At 37.1% G+C, this 27,755-nt stretch overlaps 1 protein-coding gene across 1 annotated transcript in view; it reads right to left on the bottom strand.

Moving 5' to 3' along the window:
• The window catches only part of FYB1 (FYN binding protein 1), a 92,218-nt gene that overhangs the window by 7,776 nt on the left and 56,687 nt on the right, over window positions 1–27,755 (bottom strand). The window contains exons 8-21 of the mRNA XM_029284311.1: window positions 22,827–23,004; window positions 21,477–21,526; window positions 20,535–20,554; window positions 19,333–19,373; window positions 17,791–17,908; window positions 15,940–16,096; window positions 14,054–14,198; window positions 13,319–13,341; window positions 11,542–11,605; window positions 10,539–10,676; window positions 9,608–9,639; window positions 7,405–7,474; window positions 6,700–6,814; window positions 4,276–4,438 (exon numbers count right to left, since the gene is read on the bottom strand). Of these exons, the coding sequence (XP_029140144.1) occupies window positions 4,276–4,438; window positions 6,700–6,814; window positions 7,405–7,474; window positions 9,608–9,639; window positions 10,539–10,676; window positions 11,542–11,605; window positions 13,319–13,341; window positions 14,054–14,198; window positions 15,940–16,096; window positions 17,791–17,908; window positions 19,333–19,373; window positions 20,535–20,554; window positions 21,477–21,526; window positions 22,827–23,004 (1,314 nt within the window). The remainder of the gene's footprint in view (window positions 1–4,275; window positions 4,439–6,699; window positions 6,815–7,404; window positions 7,475–9,607; window positions 9,640–10,538; window positions 10,677–11,541; window positions 11,606–13,318; window positions 13,342–14,053; window positions 14,199–15,939; window positions 16,097–17,790; window positions 17,909–19,332; window positions 19,374–20,534; window positions 20,555–21,476; window positions 21,527–22,826; window positions 23,005–27,755) is intronic.

The raw sequence follows: 27,755 nt of genomic DNA, 5'->3' as shown, positions 1-27,755 counted from the left end.
CCCTTTTCACTCACTTCCAGAACAAAATGTTTCCATCAAAGCTGTTTTGCATTTCTTTGTGTTTTTAATCTTCACCATTCCTTGCACTCTTTGACTACATTCTCTTCACCTGTCTTTTTCTCACTCTTTAAAGCATACAACAACTTTTTTGAAGCAATTATTCTCTTCTTTGTATTTCCCTCCATCTTTAGCTTCCTTAACTTTACCATCTCACCAAGCCCCTTTTTTCAGCACATCCATTGTACTCTGTAGCATAATTTGTTTCAGTTTTCTTCAAGCAGGAATAGCATGCATCAGAGGAGGAAATAGAAACAGGTGACAGGCAGTGGGTCACAGAGCTTGGGTGGGTGGGGACATAGGAGTCTACACTTGAACCTCTTGGCATGGCTCACACAATCTGGCAAACCTCCTGCAAGGTACCGCAGATTATGCTCTAATGTGGTAGACCAAGTAATGACATGTTGGATAAAACACAGAAGGGATGAAATATTAAAAGGAAATCTCCCTGAGAACCAAAAGTATTGCCAGGTTCTGCTTTAGGACATTGGCATGCAATCATATTTACTGAAATCATTTTGTGAATGATGTCCTTGAAGGGAGGAATGATGGGCTACATATCTGGATTCCAGAAGGCAAATAATATAATTTCACCCTGATTTAGGAGTATCCCCTACTGTTCAGAGTTTTGAACTTAAAGGAATAGGCAAAAGAGCAGAGCTATAGTGCCAGCTTCTGGGACTTTGTAGAGAAATAAAGTGTAAGATCACACAAGCAGCAGTCTGCATTCCTAAAATTCCAATCCTTAATACCTCCCTGGGGAAAGAGATGGGTAACAAACAGACTTATTCATGAGAACCATGAAAAGCAAGCTAAAATTGCCATTCATTCAGCAGGATGCTGAATAAAGGCAGTTGCCCATAATACCATCATCTCGTGGCTCCTTAATGGATTCTAAGAATTATTCAAACAAAATTATACTTTGCCCACATTAGCTGGGGCATATAAGGTTTCCCTTCCATAACTTACTACCCTCCCAATATTTTGGGACTACAACTCCTGTATTTTACACCATGCTGGAAAGAGATTTAGGAATTGAAGTCCCAATGCATCAGACAGGTGATAAGATGTAGAAAGAAAAACTGTTATGAATGAGCCATGATCTCACAAAGATCGCAAACTAACAAAGACTAAAATGTAATATTCCTATGAAATATTTACCAAATCTTTGTCAAAACTTGAAGATAAAGTCATGCATGCTAATTTTACTTTTATTGTAGCAGAATCTTGAAAGCCTGAATGCACTTTCCTCCTCACTCCCTTTATCTTCATGAGAACTAGGTGTGTGTGGCCTTAGACACTTATTCTGATTACAGTTTTGGCCCAACTCAGATTTTTTTTATTCTGATCGTTGTTTTGATAGCAATTCTTCTTCCTGTTCCTCAAAGTTATTCTCTCTGCTAGTGACAACTTTGGATTCTCCAGGTGGGTTGGATAGCAACTCCCCAAATTCTTTAGGTCGTTTTGGGCAGGAGAATTTGGAATCATAATCTACTTGTTCAGGAGGACCCAAATGTAGAAAACGTTGCTCTATTATTATCCTATGACTTCCTCCATCCCCATATAGAAATGACAAGTAGCAAAATATCTATTATTTCAGTAAAGATATTTTATACAGAGATAGGACTTGCAACTCATAAGGATCCCTAAGGTACATTTTAAAATCATGTTTAAAAATCATTCTGTTTCATACAAGATGAATGGGTAATGTTGTTACATTAGATGCTACAGTGTAGCATCTAATATTAAGCTTTCATTTTTGTCAGTTAAAAATGAAGGGATAAGAGCATTCCAGACAACTGAAAGTCAGACCTGTCTTGTTTTTCCCTAGAGGCTTCATTCATTCAGAACTGTAAACCTTTTTGCATCTAAATTTCTGCAGCCTCATTATTTTCCTTTTACTAGAACAAGTCAGCATTCTGGAGATTGTCCCTGAGTGCATTCATTAACATTGCTCAAGTATGTTTATTGATTTTTAACTCCTTGATATTATCCATGCAGCACAATACTCCAGAAATTGTGGCACGAGGTAGTGGCCTCCAGAAATACTTTTCAGACTTTCGGTAAATAGGTCTTACCACATCCCAGAGGACGAACTCATCCCCCAACCTGATCTTCTGGAGGTTGAGACAATATGACAAGGACAATGATATGACTTTCACATACTGAATCACCGTGACTGAGAAGTTAAGGAAGACTCGTGTACCCCACAACCCAACATCACAGAGAGTTAGGGATTCACTCAGTGTCCCCTTATCTTTCACTTTACCCACTCTTTTGTCTTTTGAGACTGCTAATCTCAAGATCTTCCTTCTGCCCCTTTGTTCCAAAGCATCCATACATGAAATCTAGACACATAGAAATAAACAACATCTACATACTATGCAAAAGAGACAATCAACAAGACAAAATGGGAACAAAAAGACCAAAACATCTCCCCACCAGTAATCAACACCCAGATGAGCATAGCTTAACTCCAAGCTTAGACATCAGACCAACAATCAAAAAGTGAACAACACCACAATCAAGGAACTGCCAAACAAGCTAACAGTAAACAGGAGGAGAAAGGAGGGTGCTGGTAACTAAGCAATGGAATCAGTGGTGGGCCACTTCAGCAGAACCGGTAGCTAACTTTTTGTTGCCCAGGTCCAGAATGGACTTCTGGAAGCGGCATCCATACAGAGAACTGGTTGTTCACATATTTGAATCCCACCACTGAATGAAATGGGCAGTCACTAGCAAATAGCTCTGGGAAAAATATAAAGTTAGAGGCTTTAGAGAGATAGGAAGGAGGAAGAAACTTTGTACTGGGAAGTTTGAACACATTACTGTAAATACAGTAGTTCTATTACCCTCCCCCCCTTATTCCTGTAAATCTTCTACTTGTATATTGTAATGGAAACAAAAAAAAGTCTCTGTCTCTGTCAAGCAAATGTTCTGCTTAAAGTCATATGCACACCCCACTGTAAAAGTACCATCAGTCACACTTTGACAATTGCCTTAAATAAATCTACTTTCTCTTATAAACTGGCTTTGCTAACTTTAATGTTTGGCCTCAGAGGAATGCTCTCACACATACATAGGCCAATTTATTTTTTTCAACACAAAACAGCTACTACTGTTAGTACAGTATTCAGAATTGTATTCAGGCTGGTGCTGGCCAAGAACCTAGCAATTCCTCAAATTTGTGGCTAAGAAACACTTAAATATCTAGATTCATGAATCACGTTAAGTGAATAATGGGATGTGTTTGGCTCGGCCTTGGATATTGAATCAACGTATTTTATAAAACTTGGCTTATAGTTATAATAAAACTATCCAATTTTAGTTTAATGAACAAGACCTTGTAAAACAGTGGTTCTCAACCTGTGGGTCGGGACCCCATTTGGGGTCGATCGACCATTTCACGGGGGTCGCCAAGCAAGGCTGTCTGCCATTTTTTTTTGTCCGCCATTTTTTTTGTCTGCCATTTTTTTCCCCTTTTCCGGCGGGTGCCTTACCTCCCTTGGGCTGGGCCAGCTGGTGGTCGGCCTGCTCCGTCTCTGCCGCTTGCCAGCTATGCCTCAGCCGGCGCAGGGGGCGGAACCACGCATGCGCGGCGCTCCCGGGCAGGGAAAGTCCTCGACTTACGACCGGTTGAGTCCTCGACTTACGACCAGTTGAGTCCTCCACCTACGACCGGTTTAGTCCTCAACTTACGACCGGTTGGGGTCGCGGCATTAAAAAGGTTGAGAACCACTGTTGTAAAACAATCTGTGGCTTAGTGTGACCTATGAACTTAGCCCTTCCCTCCAGATATAGATGAATATTCTCTGAAACCAATTTTTCCTTTTAGAAAGGAGGATTTGTTTTGCTGCAGATAATTTTAGCCATCAAATAGATATATCTCAATGTAAAAACAGCAATAGGAGCTTAGTAAGGACATATTATTTATTAAGTAAAAAATATTCAGCAGTGTTCAGAATAATTATGTTTTGTAATTAATCTGAAAATCATTTTGGCCATTGCTGGTAATGCCTCTGTGGCCCACAGTGATCTTGAATGTAAAAAAGATCCTGTATACTTTTATTGTCCTTTAACTGTTATTGGATTATAAAACCCCTCATTTCTTATGTTTGGCCATAAGCATTAAGTTGGAGTTTAACAATATTTGGACAGTTACAATGCCCACTTCTACTTTTCATAACTTATTTTCTTCCACTCTGTGTTAGTACTTACATTTTCCTTCTTCATTCCTACAAAGCACTTTAATATCATCCACATTTTGAATAACCTCAACCAGTTCTCCTGGCTTGACTTGCAAATCTTTGGAACCTCTTTTCTTTGGGGATGATGCTTTAGATATGGTAGCAGTGTACAGAACTCGAATATCACCTTCATACTGTGGAAATAAAATGAATTATTTGGAAAAAAATTAAACATCAGTTGAAATTATACTTTTGGCTTTGTATAAGTTGAATAAAATGTAATCTTGTTGAAAGATTAGGCTACTACCTGATATTTATTTGACTTCCCCTCTCAAAGGATACAGTACAAGTTGATTTGATTAGATAGTGAGTGATCTTTGTTCATCTATTAGGGACTGGATAGGCTCTATATCAGAAGACTACCCCAGTTGGGCAGTGAGTCAGTGACCCATCTGTTGCTTCTCCATCCTATTCCTAAGACCACAGAGTACACTGTACCTGTCAGCTTCCCAGGGTAAAACAGATAGGAATCACAACTAGATGACCTACTGTAATTCTACTTTATTGTAAAGCTTCATTGATAGAATCTTGCAAGTCTGAAAGTAGAATCTCCCCCCCCCCAATCTGTCTCATTTACAGCCAAAGGGTCTCTTCTGAGCTTCTTGTCCCAACCACTATGAGGGTTATGGGCTATGCTGACTCTTATTTGATCATTCCCTTGGCAGTGTCTCTTTGCCCAATCTTTCCTATATACAATTACACTCCAGTGGTGGGATTCAAATATGTGAACAACCAGTTCTGTGTGGATGCCGCTTCCAGAAGTCCATTCTTGGCCTGGGCAACAAAAATTAGCTACCGGTTCTTCCAAACTGGTGCGAACCGGCTGAATCCCACCACTGTTACACTCCCTAAAAGGACATTACAGTGTTGGCACAATCAGAATTTTAGAACAATTCCCCTGTGAGAAAACAGTGCACATTTGGGGGTTTCTTAGACTAGGAAAAAAAGTGAAAAAAGGAGACCATAACTGAAGACCGTATCCCCAATATACATAGTGTCAGAAAAGGAATATGAGATTATGAATGAACTTCTAGGGATCATCCAGGAGATTTAGGATAGATATAAGATTTTTTTTCTTTACGCCGAGTAAATTAATCTGTGAAATGTACAATGTGACATGATGACATCCATCATGTCAGATGGCCTTAAAAGAGACCTAGACAGATACTGGGAGAATAAGTTATTTAAAACTAGTAGTCAGGATGGTAATATTTTACTTCCAATATGAGACACAGTTTAAGTCTTTAGACCAGTCACTAAAGAACATGAGTGGAAAGTTCCTAATGCCCTCCTACCCTGCTGGTGACCCTCTCAGAGGTTTTTTGTTTCACCAAAGTGGAAAAAGAAGCTAAGCTAGTTAGACGTTAGTCTGATTTATCAGAGGACTTCTTTAATTAATCAGTAGTGTAATCCAGTCCTATTTGTACTGGGTTTTACAAATTCAGAAGTCGTCTACATCACCTATCCACTCGCTCCTTTGTGTATTACGTCATTGTGGGATGTTTCAACGTAGGAAAAATTTAAAAAACTAAGTGTCTCTTAAAGTTTGGTTTGTTGTGTAGTACAAGAAGTCTCTAAACGTAAAGGAGACCTAGTTCTGAACTTGTGAGGAGACTCTGATGACTTACTGAAGGAGAACGATAGTCTCCTACAAAATGCTTTGCTAACAGTGTTTACACTGGGGAAATATACTACTTTCACATTTTTCCCAGGGGAATGAAAGAAGAGTAATTATTCTCCAAGGCAGCTTTTTGAAATGCTTTTTGGCAAACTTTTGTGAATTAAGATTTTAAAGAGTCTAACTAAACCTAAATATTACTATCAGAAAATGAACCCCACTCAATTCAATGAAATGGAAGCGTCTTATGGACATTTTGAGTAAAAAGTAACTTCTGATTTATGATTTATGATCCAAGCAGAGTAACTACTGTAAGGCATAGGTGACTGCAAAGGGCTTCCTCATTCAGAATTGTTGCAATTGCTGCAAAAATAAAATGTCACTATAGAAAAATCCTTCTGGCCACAACTGCAATCTGCTGATCCTGCCAGCTTGAAAACCACCTTTTTTCAGACACAAAAACAAAATTTCCCTGGAATTCAGCTCAGAAAAATAAAGAAAATACCTTCAGTCTAAGCCTGTTCTTCCCCTTCCAAGCCCTGACAATCTCCAAGCGCTTGGTCAACACTTTTACCCATTTCACTAGTTTGGTATGGGACTAAAGTGCATAGTTAGGAATCATCAGCATCTTGTTGAAACTGGATCCCTTGTCAGTATTTATGGCTCTTGTGAAGCTGGGAAATTATATAATGATCATATGTTGCATTGATATGTTTAAGATTGTTGATCTGTTTATTTAACGCATTGATGTTTACAATCAATCAAACAAATACTTACTTTGAATTTTTTTCGAAACTCTTTCTCTTCTTTGTCAATCTTCTTAAACTTCTGTGAATCACGTTCATCGAATCTGCCCCTCCCAAAGTTCAAAGATTTTATATTTTTTCCAAGGCTAAAATAATACATTAGGACAAAAGAAAAAATACCATCATTGGTATATTTATAGGCAGCTGTAAATTATTTGTTAGATTTACTAGTTTGTACAGCAGGTCAACCAGCCCCCACCCTGAACAAAAGAAAACAAACAAACAAAAAACCCTTTTAATTTGCTGTAAATCAGTGGTTATCAACCTTTTTAATGCCGTGACCCCCAACCGGTCATAAGTCGAGGACTAAACCGGTCATAAGTCGAGGACTTTCCCTGCCCGGGAGCGCCGCACATGCGTGGTTCCACCCCCTGCGCCGGCCGAGGCGTAGCTGGCAAGCGGCAGAGACGGAGCAGGCCGACCACCAGCTGGCCCAGCTCAAGGGAGGTAATGCACCCGCCGGAAAAGGGGAAAAAAATGGCAGACAGCCTTGCTTGGCGACCCCCGTGAAATGGTCGATCGACCCCAAATGGGGTCGTGACCCATAGGTTGAGAACCGCTGCGTGTAAATTATTTGTTAAATTTACTAGTTTATACAGCAAGTCAACCAGCCCCCACCCTGTACATAAGAAAACAAACAAACAAACAAAAAACTTTTTAAGTTATTTTAACTTGCCTAATTTCTTTTGGTGGGAGAGGGAAATCAGAGGATTCAACATCATCGTAAACATCACTGTCTCCGGAATCTAAGATAGATTTGAAGAAAAAATAATAATTATCATTGGTTATGTTTATACATATAGTTCGGTGATAAATTTGGACAAAAATAATAAATTAGGATTTCACTTTTAGACAAAAGCCATACTTTAAACCAAGACATTATTTTTACGTTATCTTAAAATTTTGCTTCACACTGAAGTTTGCAGTTTAAAAATAGGCCAGTTTTTGTTTCCTGGATTGTGTTTAGCCATTCAAATAAAGCTTAGACAAGGCAAAAGTTACCATGACATTTGTCATTTAAACGTGGCCAAGTACCTTGAGTAATATGTTGTAACAGCGAATTTGGTGTTATGATATGCCATGACAAATATAAACCAGGCTATTATGTGATCTTTCCTATATTAACAGTGTTGAGGAGTTGAACAATCTAGAAACCTTCTGACCAAGTTAATTAAGACTTAGCTAATGCATTTCAGGGCACTGCTGGCTTATTTGTATATATATTTCTGGATTGAGTTGTGCCTTGTGTTGTGCGTTAGTAGATGCTATTAATCTCATTGAGCTGGAATCTGAAATCAGGAATTGCTTAGAAGCAGCAACCCATTTCAAAATAATTCACTGAATATCATGTAGGCCCAAAGCTGCTTGTCACTATTTGTTGCCTAAGGAGTATTATGCTTGTTGCTGCAGATAGCCCAAAATGTCCCTTCCAACAGTCTCTGGCCTCAAACTACATATAACATTAAAAATGTTACAGATAGTTTCTGTTTCACAGCTGGCTCATTTAGTGACCTTCCCAGTTACAGCGATGATAAAAAAAAAGTCACTTTGTGACCAATCCTTGCATTTACAAACTTCATAGGTCTGTAAAGCAAAGGAAAGCTGAAGTAAAAACTCAAGTACAGTCACAGTTTCACTTAGCAGACACTTCCCTTAATGACCAAGTTGCTGGTCCCATTTGTGGTTACTAAATGAGCACTACTTGTAGTACAGACAGCCCCGGGGTTAAGAATGAATTCCATTCCCTAACTCTGTCTTTAATCCAAAGTTGCCTTGAAGTCATAACTTGCACTTACAAATTACCTTTTATTAAAAATGGCGGATGGCATTCTCCCTCCTCAAGCTGACAAAGTGCTGAAGCTGCACAATTTAGGAACCTCTACAAACAGGCTGTATACTAAAAACACACAACTTTAGCAGTTCCTGAAAGCATTTCCCGGCTTAACATTTCATTTGTATCAAGGACTTGTCCTTAAATTGGACGTTCTAACTCAGGAATTGTCTGAATTTAAACTGGTGTTGAATTAGAAAGTAAGCCATTCAGGGTCAGCATGGAGGAACAATGCATCTTTTCAACAATTCCAAACTTATTGTTTTGGAAGATAAAACTTACAACAGGATTATATTAGCAAGATGATGCACCTAAAAGACTCAGCTCAGGGATTTAAGCTGGGTGCAGTGTGACCCATTCCTCTCTGATCCTCTTCCAAAAAAACCCCCAGGATCAACTGAATGAGACTAGAATGAATGGCAGAGAAGTCAATGGAGTAGGCCTCTCTCTTCTTGCTAGCATTAAGATAATCTTTATGGTGCTGATGAAGACTTTTCAATAACCAGAGGTTATTGTTGTCATCGTTTTTGTTTTTATTATTGTATAGCAGGCAAGCCTGTCAGGACTGAGACCATTATAGATGCAAGGTGGGTGGAGTTTAAATGTATTCTGCTGCTTCTGCTAGAAGCAAAACAACTCTTCTCTGTCAGTTGTTTAATGGAAAGCTTCTGAGATGATGGAAGGAAATACAATATGCTAACCAATAGCTGGATAACAGGTGGAAGAAGAAAAAAGACCATAGGTTTTGCATACAAGAAAGTATCAATGACATTAATACAAATTAAGCCAGTGTTTCTCAAACATAGCTGGCTGATGAATTCTGGGAGATAAAGTTCACACATCTTAAAGTTGCCAAGTTTGAGAAATACTACATTGAAAATATTGTATTCAGGCGGCAAAAGACCACAACCATGAGATGGCAGCAAAAGGCTATAATTTTTTTAGATCTCTTTGCTGCCAACTCCAGCTTGTCCAGATTTCTGTATTTCAGATATAGTAGTCCTAATTCAACTCAATCACAGTCAAACAATTTCATCCAATGACTTACCCTTCCCTGTTTGTTTTGCTAAAGGCGTTCTTCTAGAAATAAATTTGGAAACAACCTTAATTAATAATGTGAAATGGAAGGATTGATATTATCCCAGCTTTAAATCATATGTGGCTAAACACAAAGGTCTTCTGATTACAAAGCAAGTATCTTGAATTTTGTCATTGAACCTGCAGACTAAGGTTGGTAGCTTCAAGAGAGCCATAAAATATCTATTCTTGCTTTAAATAATTAAATAACACAATCTATAAATATTCTAATAGCAAGAACCTCTACCTATTTCACACATGAACTGTTCTTGGCTTTGTTTCTTGGCTATAATTGGGCTTCTATTTCTAAAGCTATTATACCACTGTGAAATAAATACCTTGGCCTGAAATAACTTGAAGAGCTTTATATAAATGCAACATATTATTGTTGCTGTTGCTATTAAAGCAATATAATTAAAGTAGGAGCATGCTGATGAGTGCTTCCTACTTAGCAGTAAAGATCCTATGAAATCCACACTGTTCCACTAGGAGTCACACTCCACCAGCATGTTTTCCTTGGCAAACCTAGCTAATGTGAATTGGAGCTATGAAAGGCAATACTTTTGATTCCAGTAGGTCAGGTCTGCCTGCTCCTCATTCTGCTACACAGATTGGTACATTGAATCTGCTCTCGGTAGAAGCCATCTCTCCTTGCTTCATAGTAAAACCGCATCTCCTAACATTCAATCATAACAACTAAAAGAAATCAAGTCACAGACAGAATAGGGCCCAGCTTTTTATAGTCAAGTGGTATTTCCATAGCTTGAGTTATCTCATGCGTATTTGATTTGTGGCTGATTAGGCTGCTGTGAGAAGTGGTTAGTAGAGCGCAAATCAATGAATCCGTGGTATTAGCTTTAGTGAGCTGTGCATGTGTGTTACTTTTCACAGCAGTCTCTTACAAGGAATTTTCATCTTCTGTCACATTGACTTTGGGTGCTGTCTCTCGCATACTTTTCTTTTGGTAATCTTTTCCCTTTAAAATCTTCAAAAGCCCCTTGGACCAGGTGTCACTCTTCTCTTCATCCTGTGACACAGATCTTTGAAGTATGCACACAATTATTACATAGCAGATAAAATAAAAAAACGTTAGCAAGTACTTTGGCCTAATTGTTTAAATGAATAATTGAAATATGTATTCAGGGAGCTACTTGCAGATAATTTAGAGCTGTGTTTTTCAACCTTCACAATTTCAAGATATGTGGAAATGTGTTGAAATCTATACAATCTTAAAGTTGATGAGTTTTAAAAACATTTATTTGAAGTTAATACTTTAGACAGTTCTGCCCAGAGGTAAATCAATAGGTTGCAAATATATTTCCTACCATAATCTTATGAAGGGTGCATATTGTACATGCACACAAATGCATCTGAATACATGTGTTTAATAATATGGCTAGCATACCTTAATTAAGTTTGCTATGGGTAGCATTAGCATTAACAGTATTATACACCATAATTTTCTGTATGAAATATAGATGCCTGGAACATTTAAAATGTACATCTCAATATAATGTGTGTATCAACTAAGATATATTTGGAAACACAAGTAATGTTCTTGAGTGTCCATATGAAAGTACATTGGGATTAGTTGCTCTATAATGCATGAAATGGGCTAAGATGACAACAACAACAATAACAGTAATAATAACAAAGGAGAGAATCACATATGACTTGTGACTTTAGCCCAGTCCTAAACCTGTATACATAGGAGGAAATGTCAATTAATTCCATGGGACCTGGTGAAGGAAATATTCATAGTATTGAGTTCAGAAACCAATTTATTGTTAAACATGTATATAATTTCATTTTCAACACCTTGCAAAATTCACCCAGTGTGTAACTTGCTAATTTCCTAACACATTTTTTTCTTGAGCTAACACTTTGTGGGTAATTCATACTTACTTTGCTGGAACCTCATCATCTTCCACACCATCATAAATGTCATCTGGTGGAGGTGGCGGAAACCCTGTTTTAATGGGACGGGGAAGAAATAGGGAGAAATGGAGTTTATTAATCAATTCACCTTTTAGTTTGACATTTTTCAGCAAGAGAAGTTTATAAGTATAAGGAATAACAGCAGAACAGTTAAAATATAAATACATATACCCTACTACATCTAAGGTTATTTACCATGCATCCAATACAGTTCTACTCAGAAGTAAATCTTACTGAGTTCAAACTTAAAATGAACAGATATTCTAGTTCACAGAAGAAATCTTCAGTTTCAGCTTTGCCTAACATGGGGCTTTCCACACATGTTGGACTACAGATCACATCATTCCCACTCAGAAAAGAATGTTCTTCTTTAAGGGAATGAAATCTAAGCTGACATCTTGTTGCCCATTAAGAATTAGCACATCCTTGGTTCTCCCCTGTGCAATGGAATGTCTTGGATGGATTTGATACTGGATTAAGTCATATTGAATAACTATCTAGGAAGAACCTGATCAAATGAATAATATAGCTCGTAGATTCAGTACTTACCATCTCTCTCCATTTGCAGCTACTGTATTGTTAAAAAAGTTAAAATGTATATACTACTACTACTACTACTACTACTACTACTACTACTACTACTACTAATAATAATAATAATAATTAATAAAGTTGGAAGGGACTTTGAATGTCATCTAGTCCAACCCCCTGCTCAGGCAGGAAACCTTATACCATTTCAGACAAATGGCTGTCCAGTTTTAAAAACTTCCAGTGTTGGAGCATTCACAGCTTCTGGAGGCAGATTGTTCCACTGATTAATTGTTTTAACTGTCAGGAAATTTCTCCTTAGTTCTAGGTTGCTTCTCTCTTTGGTTAGTTTCCATCCATTGCTTCTTGTCCTGCCTTCAGGGGCTTTGGAGAGTAGCTTGACTCCCTCTTCTTTTTGGCAACCCCTGAGATATTGGAACACTGCTATCATGTCCCCGCTCATCCTTCTCTTCATTAAGTTTTCATGCTCATTGTTTAAAGAATAAAGGTGAACATTTAACACAGGGCAAACTTTTCTGACTTTGCTTGGTGTTCAGTGAGAGGAAGTCAGAGAAAGAAGTTTTGATTTGCTAAACATTTTAGTAAAGAGAGCATTAATGTATAAATTGACTATTTTTTCTTGCTTAAACAAGTTACTTTCTAATTGTTATAAACCTCAGTCTCATTTTACTCTGAAATATAACTGCTGAAATGTTATTATGAGATCATCTTATTTTGAGTTTACTTTCTTAAGATGGAGCCACTCCCATTCTAAACTACTGCAGTTAACTGGTAATCCATTGTTTATAGCTGAGAATCTTGTGTGAATTCAGACATTTGGGGTTAATTCCATCAGTCATTATTAAGCAAATCATTGATTTGCCTAACATTTAAACACATGTAGAAACCACAGCTTAGTCATGCTGACAATGGCTGAAGGGTTTCCAATCTTTTGGGGACAATAATAGTTGTTTGCTCAGTCACAATCTCCTCACATACCTAAAGATAAACAAAGCCTTGCACAATAACTATCCACCATTTTATTTTCCAAGAATGCCTCTAGGATCTATGTGGGGCTCAGAGGCATTGTTGGAAATACAGATTATGCTTCCCATGGATCAGTTCTAGTTTCCATTGTTAAAAAGAACATCACAAAAGAACAATGCAATGCTGGGGATAATTATTATTTCAAGACATTAATAAAAGGAGAACTTACCTCCCATGGCACTCTGACTTCCACTTTGCACATAAAAATGAAGCAAAACAAAATATTGAATGCAAAAGAAACCAGATATATTTTCACATGCATGTACAGTCATGTTAATGATCAATCACTCTCAGCAATTCTTTTCATACTGTCGCTAATCTCTATAACTGTTTCTTGAGAAAAATGACAATATTTTCTGGACTAATAGTGATCTTAGGAATTTCAGGAACCTGCCATGGATTGATACAAGGGTGCTGTGTTCTATACAGAAAAGTTTTACTTGTACAAGATGCGTACAGATGCTTAACTGATCCATGTTTTTTTCCTACAGTTTATTGGCACAAAGCTGGTCACATTCTAGCCAGTGTGCTGTGCAAACCTAGCCAATGGCTGTTTTATTGACTGGGTCAGATATAACATAATGTTTTCTTAAAGTAAGCTAAGGCTGTGCAACAATCTGGATTCAAAGGATAAAACATGCTTTACAGCAGTGTTACAGCATGTCAGCTTCTCATTTATTACCCTTTTGGAATTAAAACATGTATTGTTTTGAAAAGTAATATTTAGTGGCACCTGTACAGTTGTTGTTATTGTCCTCCAGGGAAAAAAACAGGTTGGGGAGTGTCTAAAGATGTGGAAAGATGAATCAGCATAAAAGGCTGGACTACACATTACTCTAGAATTGATGATTGTATTTAGGGGTTGGACATGGTTCATCACTTTATTCACAAATCTGTGACATACCTGCTGATACTGTCCTGGTCTCCAACGTCATCATACACTTCTTGATCACTGTCTGGGTGCTTTGACAGAACGTACTTGGGAGGCCGTGGCTTCCTTTTTAATGTATCATAGTCAATTGCCACCATGGTAGTTTTAATGTAGCCATCTACAACAAATATAATTTGGTGATATGGTTGTTTCGGTATAAATAAATAAATATATATATATATATAGGAAATGAAAAATCATCATGCAAAATGTATTGTTGTATAGAACAAAGAGGTAGTGCAGTATCCCTTTAATTCAACAGATGCAGAATATATTACCTGAATTAGAAAAATAATTGCCCTGTTTTGCAGATTGTTCTCAGTGAGTTTATAAATCTAATTTTGAACAGTACCAGGATACTGTAGTTTATGTTTTCTCGATACAAAATTAAAATAAGACATAGTACATGGAAATCAAGTTTGTCACAGGAAAAATTGAATTAGAATTTTTCTCCTTCCTATATTAATTTTCTATAAACACTGCACACAATATTTTTTCATTATGTAACCTTTCATATGTATTCTGAAGCCAGACAGTCCAGGTACAATTTTATGAATACCAAGTGTTAGCATAATAGCTCCTCTTAAGTCCAGCATGTGAGATATGAAGGTAGCCCACAAACTATGCATTACACTGGCTTGGAAAAAAAAAGCTGATAAAAATAAAATTAATTCTGTAGCATGTCCACCTACACCTATTGTACAAGGAGTGTAAGACAAAGGGATCTCTCCTTTGACAGTTAGATCAATATCACAAAACTTTATTATTAAAAAAAAGCAAAAATTGGTGCTCACGTGGTGGAGGAAGTAAAAAAAAATACAATGCTAACAACATTGCTAAGAGCGCTATAACAGAATTTCCCATTTAAAAAGTTTGAAGAAGATCTCAGACTATGATGGTTCTGTGATCTAAGATTCCAAGAAGCATCCAACACATAATAACTACGATTGTATAAATATAATAAATATCAAAGTAGACATAAACATGCACATAAATAAAGAATACAGTTCTTGGTTAACATCTTCCTATTTCTATAAAGTATAAAGAACTTTTGAAACAGTGCCTTTACCAATATGTGATTTGTGCAAATTCTAGCTTAAATCTGAGGGGGAAGGGTAGATGTTTCACCCTGCTTGTTTTTAGAAGGGCAAACCATTTCCTACTTGAAGAGAAAGGGAAGGATTTAGGGGTAACCTTCCTGTCTATGTGAGCCAGTGTATGCATTTGTTCCTTCTGAATGGTTATAGTCCATGTCTAAGATGGGTGAATAAAGCTATCAATATCATTCACCATCAACAAAAGTCAAATGTTTATAATTATATCACCATTAGAATTTCTCACAATTCTGAAAAGTGGGGTGAGGAAGAACAGCAATGACATGGCAGAAGAGAACAGCAAAGATTTGGCAGGAGAGGCATGTTTTGGGTCCTCTCAATTAAGGAAGGTGAACTGTTTCTGCCATGGCACTCGTTCTTTGAGTTGAGGTTGGCCCCAACCCTTATGGCCTTCAGAAGGGCCTCAAAATGTTGTGGATTTATTTTCATAAGGGAGCAAGAGGCCTATGCCTTGGCTACACAATGTACAACATTCTGATTTTGATAAGATTTGTTCTTATTTATGTTTAAGTATTTAAGTGTTTAACTGGTTTTGCAATAAGTTTTAATTGTTGGCTTTATTGTACACCGCCCAGATTACCATGTGTGAGACAGATGGCCATATAAATTTAACAAATAAATAAATGTAATACATAAAGAAGCAAATGCAAAGACACAAGAACTATATCCTAGTGAAGATTCAGGTTCTTTAATCAGTATGTTAGCATAAATTCTCTTAATTTCCACACATTATAGTATACCTACAGGAGCCTTTTAATCTTCCTAACCATTTCCCTTCTGGATTGTCTGTGATGCGGAGTATTTCAATTAGATCTCCTTGTTTGAATGACAGATCATACTTTCCTCCTTTAAAGTCTGTAGAAGCTCGTGCCTGGTGAACAACTTCAATGGGACCTTCTAGCTACATAAAAGATGAAGATACATGGTTAGTTTTAGTACTTAGAGAGAGTGAGAGAAGGAGAAAACCCAAAACGTAGCTTGAAAGATAATATTCAAGATAATACTAAAACACGTGTTTTATGAGAATGAGACCCTTCCACCCCATAAGCTTTATGCAGTCTCCGTTGCCTGTAGTAAAACTGAAAGAAGAAGCTTAAATGTTCTTCTGCTTCGATAACCTCACTTGGCTGTGTCCGCTGAATCAAGGGATTTTTTGCCAGCTGAGGAAAAAACTCAAGTGAGAACAAAATCTGGGTGGTGTTCTTTCCTCCTTCCTTGGAATGGGGTGGAGGATCACTCAGTTCACTTTTGAAAATGCATGAGATGACAAGGATATTTGCAGGGGAGGGGGAGTGGGTTTCAGCAAAAAATATCTGACATGCTTACAGAAGTTTAAGGTTCTTATCAGAGGTTGATCCGCAGCACTTCCTAGAATGACTGTGACAATGCAGTGTCAAGTATTCACATGGCTATGCTGTTTTTTTTCAATAGAATAATAAAGACAAAAAGGTCCAGCATTTGATTCAGTGGACTATGACTATTATCTACCATTTTTATTGAATGAGCTGGTTTTGTTATTTATCAAAGGTGTAAATAATAAAGAAAATTTGCTACCGGTAGTTAAGTTTAACTTATTTAAACTACTTAAATTAAATTAATTAAGTTTAATTAGTTAATAAACTAATTAATATCTGGGAGTAACTTGATGGGATCAAAAATCAAAAGAACAAATGAAATGGCAATTTCTGCTAGATAACTTGTGATATCAGTTACAAAATATTAGTTTTGGAGTTGGGGAATAACCGTATCCAAAAGACCTCTTAAAATACATTGATATAATGTCTTTTGATATAAAGACTTTTTTGTGGAAAAGGAGCAAATGTCAACAGAGTTTATAGACAGCATCTTGGAAAGCTGGAGGTTGTGGTGAAGATCAACTTCATCAAATGACATTATGATAATTAGAGTTTTTGTGACTGAATCCATCTACCATGGCAACTTCACCAGAAGATAGCCATTTTATGAAAACACACAATAAGATCTCAAAATTCCAGATATTCTCTGTTGGCTGCTTGCATCTTTTGCTTATTAATAGTTTATAATGAATTGCTCTATCAATGGCTTAGTGATTAGAATGCAGTATTGCAGGCTAACTCTGCTCACAGACTGGAGTTTGATCCTGACCAGCTCAAAGTTGACTCAACCTTCCATTCTTCCAAAATTGGTAAAATGAGGACCCAGATTGTTGGAGACAATATGCTGACAATGTAAACTGATCAAAATGCTGTAAAATACTATGGAGCGGTATATAAATCTAAATGCTATTGCTATAAATTTGGTTAACTCAATTGATTAAGCAGGCATTAAAATATTAATTTTTGCTGTTAAGTAAAAATGCCAAGGGGTTATTTTAGCAACTTTAAAACCCCAGAATATAGTATTAATGGCTGGAAGCATCCTTGGAGGTCTTCTAATCCAACCCCCTGCTCAAGGCAGGAGACATTGTACCATCCGAGTCAAATGGTTGTCCAATCTATTTTTGAAAACCTCCAGTGATAGAGCATCCACAACTCTTGGAAGCAAGCTATTCCACTGGTTGATAAATGTATATATTTATTCCTGTTCTTTGCATGACCTTCTTGAAAGACGTTTTACCTTGAATTTCTTTCTGAGTTCTTGCTCTTTTTTATCCTTATCCTTTTGTTCCTTCTTTTGATCAGATTTTTTCTTTTCCTCCTTCTCTTTCTTTTTATCATCTTCTTGTGGTGTAAATCTGCACAAAAAGAAGGAGACTTAATACACTATTCAGCTGTAAAGATAAATTGCCCCCAAAGGGTATTTTTTTTAATGTTGTGGCTCTATTTGAGGTGCAGCTCACAGTTTTGAAGAAAGTGGGAGACTTAGCAAGATCTCTGGAATCAGATGATCTCTCTTTCCTCAAATCAACATACCTGAGGGGCATTTTAGAAAACAAAAAAAATCCATCAGTGGAAAGAGTTTTCCAAAATGTCCATTAAAATGGGAAGTGTGTGTTTGAGGTGAGGGGAGATGTTGACTACCAACTTACTGGAGTTAATACATCTTGTTACTGCTTACATCTGCTATTTTGATATTCTAAATAGGGGATTTTATACTAACGTTTCCTGTAAAACAACCTCATTTTTACTGGAAAGATCAATAAACTGAGTAACAATCTGTTTTCTTAATCATCCTGATTGTCAGTCAAAACCAGTATTTTGTAATCAGCCAAGTCCCAAGGCCTAACTGCTTTTGGGTTGTCCCAAAATATATTCTGATTATGCTATCAAATTTCAAAGAAAAAAGTGCCAATTTCTCTAGTTGGCTTTAAATCTGTTGCTAAACCCTCAGAAAGGAAGGCTTAACAAAAAGAGAGGAAGGAAGAATTTTGCAATATTCTGTTTAATGTAACTTTACATTAAAAATAGTGTCGATGCTCCTGGTTGTGGTTCTTTTCTGGGCTATCTCCAAGGGTTAACATCTATCTTGCAAGACTTAGTATTTTCCTGTCCTTTTAGTTTCCAGAAAACTAGAGAGGGTTCCTTTTGAAACACTTCTCAGGTTTTTCCCCCATTTGCAGAGCAAATGACCTCTTATCAGATCATTGCCCAGGCTGCAAGTCTTCCTTCTATCTCCCAAGGTCATTCCCACATACTATGACACTCCTCCACATGTAAATGGAAGATCCTACCTGACCTAACCCTCCTACAAAACCAAAGTTCAGATTCTGACCAGGAAAAATTAGTCTGCTTGGATAGGGCAGACAATCTTCACCTGATGCAATGGATCAATTTTCAGATCTTCTGATTTTTTTTTAAAAAAGGTAAACAATAGTGGCGCAACCTGAAAATGGACAATGAATGGTCAAATAGAGCTTTTATATTTTTGCCAATTCACAATGTAATTTTTTCCAGCCTTTTGTAATTCAAGAAATATTATCATAGCTAAAAGCAAATGAACTTACTCATGGTCAGAGCACAAACCTCTAAAATGTGCAGGAAAAGAAAAGTCATGGATGATCAGGCTATATTGGACATTGGTCACCAGAATTCATGCCTAAAATGCTTTATATTTTATTTTGGATCTTTTTGCATACAACGTTTAATTTTAGTCATTATTTAATAACAGCTGCAATTATTGTAATATGATCAGAGGCCCACTTTATATGTTTTTTCATACCTCATCTCATTTATATCTTCATACATTTCTCCATCACTGTTCTGATTTTATGAAAAGGAAAAATAGTTTTAATTATTGGTGAAAAATAAGAATAGTGAAAACCACACACACACACACACACACATTAGCAAAATTAAAAGAAAAACAAACACCAGGATAGGAATATGAACAAGACTGTTTAATATAAACAACTCTGTTGGTAAAAATCACTTAGCTTTCGTCGGCCAAACTGCCGACGTCATCAGAGTAGGGATAAAAGGAGATCTGGGAGTTCACCTATATAGCTGCTTGGGAGGAAATGGGAAACCAATGGCGTGCCCCAACTGTAAGTTAGGAACTGGCACACAAGTACAGCCCAGAACGAAGGGGGAGGGAGGTAAAGAGCAAAAACGTTCAGACAGCCACCCCTTGCAGGATCGGGGCGGCAACCTCCAGGGAAGACGGCAACTTGACAGCGCGCCTGAGCTGCAATCTAGGGACTAATGCCCAAGATCGATCCAAAGCGGGGGGAGGGAGGTGAGGGGCAGAAGCGATCGGACTGCCACCCCCCGGGCATTCGCATGCATGCCAGGGGAGCAATTGAAAGCAAGAGAGCAACTTCCGAATCCACAGACAGCTTGACAGACTCAATGCATTACGGCTGATTGAGATGAATGGACCGATGATGCGCTCAAGAAGCAGAGCGCAGAAGGAAGATTCAGGCAGTTCAAATGAGTATAAACATTTATAGTAAGCTTAAGCTCTCTACAAAAATCTGGGCTACAACAGTTAAAGGAAATTCGTGGAATTAAGAATAGAAAGAATTAAAGGTGGGATGGATTTAGATCTCTTGTGGGCTCACAGAGATTCATGACTGATGATGCATCAGTCCCTCCTTTCAGCTCAGCCTGGTCATCTCCTCTACATAAATCTGTTGTCTGTCACATTGGCTAGCAGCATCTCAGTAAGTCTATGAAAACTAGTAAATTGAGTTCATAGAGTGCATCCTTGATCATCTGCATGGTCTAATCCACCATTTTGTTTCTAAGAATGATCATTCTTAGAGTGGCTTCCTATAAAAAACATTTGTGAGTTTTCAAAGAATAAAAGGCAAGGTATGAATACAATAAATAATCATTGCTTTATGGGAGCTAGTAGGGAGAATGACTACAAAGAAAGCCTAAGGTTATATACATTTGTAGATTATGAAGGGTAATACTTACTTCATCTGCATTTCCATTATCTAATGGATAAAAAGGCAAAACAATTGCATTATTTTGCAGTTTAGCAATCAAAATACCAAGTCATGGGTAGCCCTTGTTAGCTAGTGGTGTATAGGGAGCTTGGGGGGCAGCAGGGTGGGAAGGAAGGGAGTGGGGGGGAGGCGCATATAAAAGCAATGATGTAATGCAAATTATGTGTCTATTTTGCCCTGCTCTGAGATGTTCCATGCATGGCCCAGAGGGATGGACTTGTGACACAATTCTATGACACTATTTTTATTATATTCCTTGTATTCTTTATATATGCTACAACAGTTCTATGCAGGCAGCAACCTTCATCATTCTAAATCAAATATTAGCTCATATAACATGAATGCTGCAATGGAGCATGACTTGTATGAATTGCATATTTTAATCCTTGTACTTAATCTGTAAATCCCTATCTTTAATTACACTATAGTTTATCTTATCAAGACTCTGCATGCTTCAGAAATCCTTTGAAAAATGTGTTTTGGACCCCACTGTAATGCAAAAGCCTAGATTTAGGCAATCTACAGTACATGCCTACTCAGTCTGCTTTCTGATGATGTTTATTGGGCGGAGGGCAGATCCGGCTTTCAATCTATATGAAAAGAGGCTTAGCCACAAGAGACCTTGAAGTAGAGGATGGACATTGTAGATCCTCCTCCATTATCTCTAAATGGATAGGTCATGTGCAAGGAAACCAATAAAATAGCACACGTGTCAGGACATTCTAGAATGGGGAAGCCAGTGTATTAAGATAGCACGTTTTTTATATTTGATACTCAAACATTGAAGTTGGCTTATAGAGTTTGATTGTCAATATATTTGAATCCAGATTCCTGACTTATTACTGATTTGTTATAGCATTCCACACATGCTTCTTATTTGTCCTCTGTCCATGATAATAGGTTTTCTTACCTTCTGAACCAAATGCAACATCATCATAATTTTCTTCATTTTCTTGTCCTCTACAAAATAGCAAAAGTGAATTTATTAAGAAAAAAAAAGAAAATTCATTGAAATATATTTTCTTTTTTAAGTGAAAGTCCATTCTGTTTTATAGTTTAATGGAAAAGGTTTAGTTAAGATTTCTGCAGTCTGTTTTTATGTTTTTAATAATAGAATATGGCTCTTTTTCTAGGAAGGGTTCTCCTGTTTTTAACACTTCCACTTGTAGAAATTGAACAAGGAATATTCTCCACATTATTTCCATGCTTGACCAAAATATGCTTAGTACAATTCTGCCTGCCATAGTAGCCACACTAAAACAAGACCCATCCAGTCCTCAGCCCTACATTTTATACATAAAAGGAACAATATGAAACCAGGAGACCATGATTTCTAGTTGTGCCTTAACATAAAAGCTAGCTGGGTGACTTTGGACCAGTAGCATTCTGTCAGCCAACCCACCTCACAGGGTTGTTGTCATCAGAAAATAGGAAGAAAGAGTGTTAGATTGTTTGTCACTTTGAAATATTTACAAAAATAATAAAGATGGCAAATAGATATATATATATATATATATATTATCTGTCTGTCTGTCTGTCTGTCTGTCTGTCTGTCTGTCTGTCTGTCTGTCTGTCTGTCTGTCTGTCTGTCTGTCTGTCTGTCTGTCTGTCTATCTATCTATCTATCTATCTATCATGGTGGTTTTGCATAACCTCTCCCCAAAATAGCTTTTTATTCTCACACTAGCTGTACCCGGCTACGCGTTGCTGTGGCTCAGTCTGGTTAGCATGTGTTGCTTTTACGTCCAACAGATGGCGCTGTTTTTCAAAAAAGCATGTTTTAATCTGTCACAGGTGTGACATCTATATAATAGTAGGTATATAAAAACATAAAAACACGTGCATATTTGAATGCAACATTGTGTCAAAATTTCAAAGCAATCGGTGAAGAACTTTCAGAGATTTAAGATTTTGAACAAACGAACATTTACATTTTTATTTATATAGGTGACAATAGTTCATATATAATGTAATTTGGCATGTTGTGGCTTTATAAACCATTACTTATGGCTCAGCATGTTGGGTGAACCTAGTGAAGTATAGCTTGATTAAGAAATCTTTATGAAACAACCATAACTTTTTGCTGTACATAGCTTATTGCAGCTATTTATTGCAGCTCCCTGTGATGAATACCAAAACTTATGGGCTTCTCTATGAGCACATAGAGAAGATGTTTCAAGGAAGAGAAGAACAGATATTCTTCTAGCTTATTAAGAAGAAAGAAAATATGGAAGAAGGATTATAATTCACTATTATGTACCTGAAATCAGATCTGGATGGGATATTCCCCCTTGGGGGGAGAACAGGAGTTTGTGCTGATGGACGGAAACCTGGAGGAGGAGGAGGAAGCAGGGGTGGAGATAAATCCGTAGACTGTGTGGGATGAATAGGTGGCGGAAGTGGGGGAGGCAAAGCCGCTGAATTGGATGAACTGGAACCTGGAACAGAAACAAGAGACAATTAATGTATATGAAATAATCATCCCCATTCCTTTCCATATTGCTACTACTCTAGCTCTGCAGTCTGTGTGGCACATATTTCTTTTTATCAAATCAAATGTTGATTAATCCATTATGCGTTTGCATAACTTCTGCTTTGGATAAACTGGCCATATTTTAATAATTACAGTTTACCATGTGTATGTTCATGCATGCTTTCATTCTTTCCTGTACTCCAGAAAACAAAAAATTCTGAAAACATTATATATATATAATGAAAAACTGTTCCAGGGATCAGACAGCTCAGTCAAATACTTCACAGTGGCTTTTGTTCAACAAATGTATAATCACTCTGTATCACACTAGTGCGAAGTGACAGGAGCATATTCATATTATAGTTATAGGAACTTTTTTAAAAAATATTGCAAATTAACAATGAAACAGAAAAAAATGGACATTTCTGAAACTCAGTAAATATTACAGAAATCCAGATGATTCTTCCATTCCTAATATTCAGGAAAAAAATAATAATCAATAAGATGAGGGAGATGATGCCTTCTGATTCCCACTGACTGGGGTATTACACAGTGTACTATATCAGGGGTTAGCAGTATATATCATGATTACTATGTTGACCAACAATTATAGCAAAAATAGCAAGATTTAGAGTGACAATGCTGAAATCATATATTTGGTAACCTCATGAGATTTCTAGCTGGGTTACCAGATATCTGAATGGGCAAAGGAAGGCACAGACAGATGGAAAAAAGGACAAATAGGGGGAAAGAAGGCACCCTAACTATTATAGTTTCTTGGAATTTGACACAAAAATTAAAATATGTAAAAAAGATGTTGAGACTCTAGAAAGAGTACAGAGAACAGCAGCAAAGATGATTAGGGGACTGGAGGCTAAAACATATAAAGAACAGATGCTGGAATTGGGTATGTCTAGCTTAACAAAAAGAAGGACTAGGGGTGACATGATAGCAGTCTCCCAATATCTAAAGGGTTGCCACAAAGAACAGGGAGTCAACCTATTCTCCAAAACGCCTGAAGGCAGGACAAAAAGCAATGGATGGAAACTAATCAAGGAGACAAGCAACCTAGAACTAAGGAGAAATTTCCTGAAAGTTAGAACAATTAATCAGTGGAATAACTTGCCTCCAGAAGTTGTGGGTGTTCTAAGTTTTTAAGAAGAGATTGGACTACCATTTGTCTGAAATGGTATAGGGTTTCCTGCCTAAGCAGAGGGTTGGACTAGAAGACTCCAAGGTCCTTTCCAATTCTGTTATTCTCTTATTATAGTGAAAAATTGCAAAATATGTAGTTAGGTATATTTAATAATAATAATAATAATAATAATAATAATAACAATAACAATAATAATAATAATAATAATAATAATAATAATAATAATAATAATAATAATAATAATAATAATAATAATAATAGTAAAGTTGGAAGGGACCTTGAAGGTCATCTAGTCCAACCCCCTGCTCAGGCAGGAAACCCTATACCACTTCGGACAAATGGCTGTCCAGTTTCTTCTTAAAAACCTCCAGAGTTGGAGCATTCACCGCTTCTGGAGGCAGGTTGTTCCACTGGTTAATTGTTCTCATTGTCAGGAAGTTTTTCCTTAGTTCTAGGTTGCTTCTCTCTTTGGTTAGTTTCCACCCGTTGCTTCTTGTCCTGCCTTCAGGTGCTTTGGAGAATAGCTTGACTCCCTCTTCTTTGGGGCAGACCCTGAGATATTGGAACACTGCTATCATGTCCCCCCCTCGTCCTTCTCTTCATTTTCCCCAAAGGCAACTGACTTTCTTGATCTTTTTCCTTTGAAAACATTTTGCTTCTCTTCCAAGAAGCTTCTTCAGTTCTAACTAACTGAATGGGGAATGGATCCTGAATGAATAGTTAGTGAACAAATAATTAGAACTGAAGAAGCTTCTTGGGTGACAAGTGAAATGTTTTCAAAGGAAAAAACAAACACGAAAGTCCAGTTGCCTTGTGAAAAAAAGGGACAATCTTCCTTCCTTCCTACCTTCCTTCCTTCCTTCCTTCCTCTCTCCTTCCTTCCTTCTTTCTTTCCCTCTGTTTCCTTCCTTCCCTTTGTTTCAATCACAATATTTTTTCAATAAATCTTTATTTTCAAGAATCTACATTAGCAATAATATAGAATTAATGACAACCTGATTTTAAATTTCATTATAGAAATGTGTGACCAGTTAGGGAATCTATAAACTGGAGTGATCACAGATTTGAAGGGACTAGATTGAAGCCAATTACTGGAATTGGAAAATAAATTAAATAATGTAAATCTAGCTTGTTTAGTCTGGAAGAAGGAAAGAGAGAAGAAGGCAATTTACTAATACACAAATGTTTGAATGAGTATTGTGAAATCAATCCATAATAATAAAAATAATAAGCTCACAGCAAGAAACAAATCAACAGCATAGCTGCAGTTATAACTGAATATCTGGGATACAAAATCATCAAAGAAAAAAAGCTAAAAGTGCACCCCAAAATGAATGATCAGGGTGGAACATAAAATCAATATGATAAGATCAAATGCAAGCAAACTAAAATAGATAAAAAAGTAAGCTGAAGAATCAAAGAATAGCCAATCAAGAAATAGCAGAAACAAGAAAGATTAAGGAAGCACTGGAAATAATAAAGCAGCAAATAACAGTATAGCCAAGAAGGTCAGCAGATATCAATATTTGAATTTCACATTATAGACAAAATCTCTGATTTCAGTCAAATTAGAAACTTTTCTACCAAATAATGAATGGAGAGACTGCAATGAACAAGTCATCACCTGACAAAGAAGAAATAGTGCAGTTCTGGGTGCAGCAATGGGACAACCGAAAGAAATACAGCAAGAATACAGCTTTGATAAAGGAAGAGGATAAGAATAAAAAGAAGTTTGATTTTATGATAGCAGTGTTCCAATATCTCAGGGGCTGCCAAAAAGAAGAGGGAGTCAAGCTATTCTCCAAAGTGCCTGAAGGCAGGACAAGAAGCAATGGATGGAAACTAACCAAAGAGAGAAGCAACCTAGAACTAAGGAGAAACTTCCTGACAGTTAGAACAATTAACCAGTGGAACAGCCTGCCTCCAGAAGCAGTGAATGCTCCAACACTGGAAGTTTTTAAGAAGAAACTGGACAGCCATTTGTCCGAAATGATATAGGGTTACCTGCCTGAGCAGGGGGTTGGACTAGATGACCTCCAAGGTCCCTTCCAACTTCTTCTTTATTATTATTATTATTTTATTATTATTATTATTATTATTATTATTATTATTATTATTATTATTATTATTATTATTATTATTATTATTATTACAGCAGAAGTGGTAGAGAAAAGGGCAAGGAAGATCAAGAATTGGTCTGCACCAGGTGAACATGAATTGAATAGTTTTTGGTTGAAACATCTGACTTGTCTATAGCCACTCGTTGCCAAGCAGTTTAACAACATACTACAAGGAGGTGAAATTGAAGATTGGTTAACATCTGCCAAAATCTACCTCATAATGAAGGATACAGCAAAAGGAGCAGCATCAGGTAATTACAGGCCAATCACTGGCTTACCAACAACGTTCAAATTGCTAATTGGTGAGGTAGTTGATACAGTTCAACAGTATCTAGTTGAAAACAAATTTTGCACTTGAGCAGAAAGGAAATGGCCCAAATAGTAGAGAAACAAATTGACAAGATGATTTTGGAAAACTGCAAGAGAAGGAAGACTAACTTGAAGGTAACTTGGTTGAGTACAAAAGGCATTTAATTCCCTGGCACATTATTTGATCATCACATGCCTAAAAATAACAGGAGTCAGTAGAAACATCAACAGTTTCATGCAAAGATCAATGGCACAAAGGAATACATAGTTGTTGATCAATGGTGATAGATTGGGAGAGATTAATATCAAGAGAGGCATCTTTCAAGGAGACTCACTCTCATACTGTTTGTAATTGCACTGATTCCTCTGTCAGCAATACTGAACAAGTCAGACCATGGCTATCAAAGATTAAAAATATCTGCCAGGCTATCCTAACTCCTTTATATGGACAATCTGAAGCTGTATGGAAAAACACTATCTGAAATAGAATCTCTATTCAGCACTGTTTATATATACAGGCAAGTGTCAGATGTGAACAACCAGACCCACACGTTCAGAAGCTAACTACTTTATTATGTTCTGCCTATAATACAGGAATCTCCACAGACTGGGGCAGTCTTCTCTTGGGAAGAAATAGATACGACTCCAAGGAACTTGGGGAGGAGGTTAGTCCTAGCCCTTTGGTAGCTGTGCAGTGACTCCAGGTTAACTCTTTGTTTGAGCCATCCTTCTGGCCAGCTTGGATGCTTCCCAATACCAAGTTATTGCAATGAAGTTTGCACTGGACAAATATGCCATGTTTACCATAAACAGTGGAAATATAGTGAAAACTGAAGAAATCAAAATGTCCTATGGATGAAGGTGATCACTATGAAGATGGATATCCTTCAAGCTGACAACATCAACTCACTGAAGTCAAGAAGATTAGAAGTTCCACCTCCACCGCCCTTTGGCAGAGAGTTGCAGGACTTGGTGTCCGTAACTATTAAACAGATGACTGAGATATTTCAAACGTTTGATGTTAAAATGCAAAATAGATTTGATCAAGTGATGCAACAACAGCAGGACTTATTACAACGACAACAAAATTTATTACAGAAACATGAGGATTTTTGCTTTAAAGTTGCAATT

This window comes from Protobothrops mucrosquamatus, unplaced genomic scaffold (assembly GCF_001527695.2).
Source record: "Protobothrops mucrosquamatus isolate PMUCROS unplaced genomic scaffold, P.Mucros_1.0 scaffold_122, whole genome shotgun sequence".
Taxonomy (NCBI): domain Eukaryota; kingdom Metazoa; phylum Chordata; class Lepidosauria; order Squamata; family Viperidae; genus Protobothrops; species Protobothrops mucrosquamatus.
This window is presented reverse-complemented; position numbering and strand designations above follow the sequence as displayed.